The 6,297-nt window shown below is 40.6% G+C and overlaps 1 protein-coding gene across 1 annotated transcript; it reads right to left on the reverse strand.

The window, feature by feature from the left end:
- Nucleotides 1-1,205: 1,205 nt before the first annotated feature.
- JCHAIN (joining chain of multimeric IgA and IgM) lies at nucleotides 1,206-5,717 on the reverse strand (the record flags this gene model as incomplete). Its single annotated transcript, XM_079534577.1, has 4 exons — nucleotides 1,206-1,407; nucleotides 1,890-1,970; nucleotides 2,867-3,002; nucleotides 5,657-5,717. 4 exons carry the CDS (start codon nucleotides 5,715-5,717, stop codon nucleotides 1,206-1,208), a joined length of 480 nt encoding a protein of 159 aa, XP_079390703.1.
- Nucleotides 5,718-6,297: the final 580 nt, after the last annotated feature.

Consider the following 6,297-nt stretch of genomic DNA (forward strand, 5'->3'; position numbering starts at 1 on the left):
GAAGTTTATTTAATGTTGAATTAACAAAGCTAAAACTATATATTTTTTTGTTGTTTTGTTATTGCAATAATGTGTGCAGCCACAGAAGGGCTTTTCAGAACAGCCTAAGACTTTGCAATCAACTTCTGCCAACATTGAGGAACATGTTAGCCATCCCAAATACAACAACAGACACCTTACACACTCACGTATATTATGCCTATGGGCAATATCAGATGTAATGCATTTAAATGCAATGGACAATCCAGAATCAGCTCCTTTATTTGGTGGAGGTTTCTTATATGAACAGAAAAAAGACAGTTATAGAAAAGGGAAGGAATCTCTAACTAGGGCCCCTGCTCTTGCAAGTGAGGCAGCTTCATAGGATTTTTTTTTTTTTTTTGCAGCTCTAAATGCAAGACAAGGAACAACAAATTCAAGCCAGCTTGATTGTGTTCAACCTCAATTGAACTGAGAACACATCACTGTCAGTGAGTAAGCGTGGGAAATGAGAAAAAATGTATGTATGGTTTAGTATTGCTGAAAGAGCCGGGATCTTGGCACCTACTTTCTGTAGCTAAGTGAAGACTGTAAGCTTACAATAGCCATAGCACTGGAAGGATATAGAATGCTCAATTACAAAAGGGAAAAAAAAAAAAAGGTTGAAATCTGAATTCAGTCTCATGCCTTATTTTTATCTCAAAGATGATTGTACAATAGATTTTAATAATGACATAAACTACTCTAAATTAATGGAAGTGTCTTGCGTAATGGTTGCACAGAAGTTTGCATTACATTGTTCAGGAAGCAACCAAAATAGATGGACATCTTGGACATCTCTGCTGATGTCCATGGTAGTCTTACTCAGACTGATGGAAGATGGTCAAAAAAGATTCTTTGTTGTTAACTAGCTTTTTCCCTTGATTTCAGAGGATTTAGTGATTTATAGCTGCTTGAGGGGTCTGGTTTATCCATCTGATGATAAAGTCTAAGACATAATGGTATTGCAATATCTGCTCGTATCAGGGCAGGGAGAAGAGAAGAGAATCTGACAACCAACAAGTTAGGGATGATATACTCTTGATATTGAAAAATGACATGAAGCAAGCTTGCATTATTCTGGGAGCTGATATTTTGTACGCTGCCATCCAGGTACTACATGCTAAACATGGTCTGGTGGTAGGAAAACAGAGTGAAACGAGGTGTTAGGATAGCAATGGATTGAGCTAATCGGCATAGCAGGATGTTGGCGTCAGCGCTGCTTGAATTTGCTTTGTTTCCCCATGGTAGACAAATGGGATGGTTGTGGTGTAGCACTTGTCCCTGTCGTAGGTGTAGCAGGTTTCTGGCTCGTTGCAGGAGGTGCTCTGCTGGGCCTGGTATGTCTCTCCTCCCAGCTCAATTTCTATGGGATCACATTTCTTGCAGCTGGAAGAGATAAGGAATAGAAGTATTATTCAGAGCTGTGATTAAGACACCTCTGACAAAACTGTAGTCTTTCTCTCTAATTTGACAGCTGTAGTTAGCTGAGTACTGTGGCCTTTCCAAGCCATGCATTCTTTGTAGCAACTCCCAGCCAGATGTTTCAGTGTATCAAACTGCAATTCACCAAACTGGCCTATAAAAAGGAGGATTAAAGATCTGTGTAATTTCTTGATATTTAAGATATTCAAGAAGGAAATGGGTCAGCATGAGACTTTACCTGGAAATGCAACGCTTTTATTTTTAATCATAGATGTAACAATTTCTTGACTTACAATGGAATACACAAACAAGGCTCTAAAAGGAAAACTTTCCTCTGTGATGCTCCTTCAGATTATCAGCTATCCTTCAAGATGTTTGTGAGCCACTGTGTGCAGCGCTGGAGCATAGGGTGTTAGGAAATTAATTTAGCAAAGAGAAATACTTACAGTTCGGTCATGCGGTAGACAAAATTGGTTCTTAGTGGGGATGTGGGATCAGAGATATTCTGTCGGCTCTTGAGTGGAACACTGGAATGGAGGAAAGAGAATTGCTCCTGTGAAAACTACTTGTTATACAGGGGACTATTCTGCTTTGATGACTTCTCAACTCTCATCTTGTTTGGGTTATTTCCTTTCTGACTCTTCTCCAGAAAGAAGTCTTGGCCTTTCTGCACCCCCTGAAGGCTAAATGTTGTTTTTAACCTGATTTTCAGGCAGCTTTGGAGGCTGTTATACTCTCCCTAAGAGTAATGCAGCAATTTCTGAAAGTGCTTCCTTTCACTAATGATGCTTTCAAGGTGTCAGTGCCTATTTTATTTTCTTAAAGTCTGAGCTGGCTGAGTCCTGTGAGACTTTGACAGAGGTATTTAATTATTATTTCTTCTGCTCTGAGTTCTCTGAGCCTGAATTGTCCATTCCATTTCCAAGAGAGATACCTCTGTCAGGTTTATGTGAATGAAGAGGACAAAGTCTTACTCCTGGTCTGAGATCTGCCTCATAGAGCTGACCTTTCCTGTTAGTAGTTTTGTCATTAATTAGTTTTTCCAGGCTACAGAATTACAGGCTTGTTAACACAAATCAAATCTGAAAAGGAAATTCCAGTGTCACTGGCCCAATTTTGTTTCAGATTAGGTGATTAGGTGAACTGTATAAATGTTATTCTATATCCACAGCTTATTTTGTGAAGCTGCTACTTGGCCCCTTAAAAGATCAAGATCCTTCTTGCAGCTGAAGGAACAAGCACCACATAGTTGCATGTGAGATGATTAAGCCTCAGATGGGAGCAAAAGGAGTTACTGCAGAGTGGCATAGTAAGCAGCCCATGGGAAAAAAAATGGGACATCTGAAAAAATGCAAACAGAAGAAAACTTGCAACACACATTCTCCTGCTCACCACCTCCATGGAAGACATGTCTGCCACTTACATGATACGTATGTTTCTCTCTAGGACTTCTTCCTCAGGATTGTCTTTGGAGGGCACGAACTTTGAGGTCACCGTTACGCACTTACACTTGTTATTAACCAGCACACGCTCCTCACCATCATCATTCCATTCATAACCTGCAAGCACAGGATATGCAATTTCAGGTCAAAACAGGAAAACGTTGCAACTCTGTCACAAAGCAAAGTGATGAGGACCTCAGATAGGATTTTTAAAGTGTAAAGTCAAGGTCGCAACAAAAAGCCTATTGACAAAAAAAGAGTTTAGTTCTCTGTTCAGCCAACAATCTGCTTCTATATGTAGAAGGGATGGGAGTGCCAGGGAGGAAATAGGAAAGCTGACCACTGCTTTTCTGACAATGGAGGCAAAGCAAAAGGGATCTGTCATGAAATGCACGCCTCCAGCTATAGGAAGCCAAAGTCCAATTTTCACAATTGTCTCTGCTAGGAGTTTACCCAATTTCAGTATTGTGTACCAGGTCTGTTTTAGCTGTGCAAACCCAAGTTGGGATCTGACTCTCTAAGCATCTGTGACCGTGCCATCACAGCGTATGTCAGTTTTTCTTCACTGTATCATCCTCTGTATTCCTCTGGGAGCCAATGCCAAAAAGCACTGGAGGATGCAGCAGGAAGGCAGCCTGATGAAGTGACCTTGGAAGTCAAGTAGCCCTTATAATACCCTGGTTTATACAGAAAACTCCAGTCCTGCCTTTCTGACCTTCAGTTTCTAGTGAAGTTGCATTTGGCAGCTGTGGAGCTGACTCAGATAGAGAAGAGCCAGCCTGGGTATGTTTGTTTCCTGTACTCTTAGCAATTTATTCAATACGAAACTCAGTCAAAGCAACATGGTGAAACTTCCCATATGTCGCCCAGAGGCTTTATGACTGCTCCTCTTGGCATGCAATGCCTTCTTCCTTAACAAGCAGGCAAATGGATTTGAAATAACTTGTTTTCTCCTATCTGTTTTTCCCCAGCAGCCTCTGATATCTCCAAGTATTGAAAAAATGGCCTCGCTTTTATATATGCGCTCAGTCGTACCTTTCTCAGATGGTCATTTTCACATCCCTCTGTATTTGCTACTGCTCTCAGGGGTTTCTTTGTCCCAGTACATGCATGTGTCTGTTTAGTCCTTTTATAGCAAGGGCTGGCTTTTTTTTGTCTGTGTTGCACCTAACCTAATTGGCTATCTCTACAAATACCAATTGCAAGGCATGCAGAACATAAGTCCAAGCTCAACTCTGATTGCACTGTGCCACCACTAAGGGAGAAATCCATAATATGTGACACAGATGATAATTCACAATTTAATGGTAGTTATCTGGCTTTGTACATCTTCCATTCTCTATTGCTTTGTATGTTTCCTCTCTGCTAACACTACTGGAACGCTTCCCTCTAAAGTAGGAGGGGGTCTTTTTGCTTCTTTGTGTCTTGATCTTTCTTTTTTCTTATAGAAAGTCTCTAGTTCCTTGTCCTTCACATAGATCTTCAGGTGTCGGACACAACACAGTGTGGTGTACAGTTCTTCTCAGATCTTAATCTAAACCCAGCATTTGTCAGATCCTATTGGCTTTGGGAATTGTCCCAAACCTTTTGGGAGTATGCTTTAATTTATCTTAATCATAAAATGCTATTAACAAATGTATTTTTATAATTATACAAAGATTTTTTTTTTAGGCTGTACTCTAAAAACATTGCACTGGATTTATTTTCTTCTGTATTAACACTAGATTCAGTGAGTGTAAAAGTTAAAGGTGCTCCATATTTTTAAAGTGAAATTATAAAGCTGCAAATAAGATTCCTTTAAGCCTTTAGGCTTATCAGCAATGATTCCATGAATTGCCCAGTAAAATCACTATGGCGAAAAGACAGATAAATGCAAAAATTCCTTTTTCTAAATGTTTGCAGGTTGGATCTGCTAGTGCATGGCTTCCTGCAGTCTGATGTTCCCTCCCTCATAAATACTTACGCAGAGATTTTGATTAAAAACTCATCTTTTGAAATGTCCTGCAGTATGCTGTGATTATGCTGTGATGCACAGAGGATGATACACAAAGTCTAGCAGCTGCATTTTGAAAAAGCAAATTAATTCTAAAAATCTGTTCAAACTGCTGCATGTGGAAGAAGCTGCTTCGTTAAAGCAGAAAGAGGCTCAGTTGGACAAAAAAAAAAAAAGGATCTAAGTAGTACAATCACTACTGCTGTAGCTGTGTTATCAACATTTCACTACCATGCAGTTATAACACATGTCATAGGAAGCAGGGCTTTTCAAGGACCTGCCTGGATTGCTGTAAGTTGCCCTCTTCCAAAGGCTGGGGGAACACAGGCATGCTGCTGGAGTAGTTCTCTTTAAACTGATCAACTGCATAAATGAAGATGACTTCAATCAGAAATGAATTGGCCACAGCCATGCGATGGGAGCACCAAGCGGATTTTAGAAGCTGTAAAACCTTGCAAGTAAGTCTTGCAAGCTTCCTAGCATTGCATAGAAACAAGCATGTATTTCTGTGGTTTGTTGCTCAGAAATATGATTAAGAATGGCTAATTATAAAAAGACTGCTGACTAGCTGCAAATTTAGGCTCAAGACAGGAATTAGAATCACACTGCTCTGTGGTGGAGGAAGACAGAGATGTCTAAGCATCACTGAAGCAAAACTTCTTGAACAGGCATTAGAGTTTGATTTTTTTTTTTTTACTGTCCAAATTATAAAAAGCCATACAGTGCACCTCCCTGACCCTTTCTGCTCAGTTTTCCATGGATTTTGTTTCTCACCTACCTGCCACAAGGACGAACCCCAGAGAGATGGCCAAAACCACCCACGGCAAAGAGCTCTTCATCTTGCCTTCACTTCTTTTGAAGAATGTGAGTGGAGAGCATGTGTCTGCCTATAAGGGTGTGTGCAAATGATACAGCTGTTTGTTTCCTAAAATAAACAGCCCAGCTGGCTAGCTCTGACACTGGAAAATGTGGCTAGGGGACTGAAACCAGTCATGTTTCATACAGAGAGACTTCTGTCTTTCAAAGGTGAATGGGGGTAGGGGCTGGCATTATCACTGTGCACTTTTATTCTGTTAATCACCAACATGCAGCATTTTTGAGAACCAAGGAGTGAAAAAACACCCCGGTCTTTAGGGGCCAATTTACTACCACAATTTACAGGTGCTCTCCTACCTGAGATTGATTGTGAGTTAAAGAAATGTCCAGATAGCCAAGGAATGGGAGTTCTTGCTCTCTGGTTTTGAGAAATCAGACTTCAGTCATTGCAGAGATAGTTTGACATGCTAGGCTTCAGGATCAGAATCCTTTTCCACCAGATGCTGTGCAACTTATTTTAAGAGCCTGACCTGCACCCAAGGCTTTCAGTCAAATCAGACAAGATGAGAGGTGGGAGGGGTAAAAGAAGCAATAGCACGGCAG

This window comes from Tetrao urogallus (assembly GCF_951394365.1).
Source record: "Tetrao urogallus genome assembly, chromosome: 4".
Lineage (NCBI taxonomy): Eukaryota > Metazoa > Chordata > Aves > Galliformes > Phasianidae > Tetrao > Tetrao urogallus.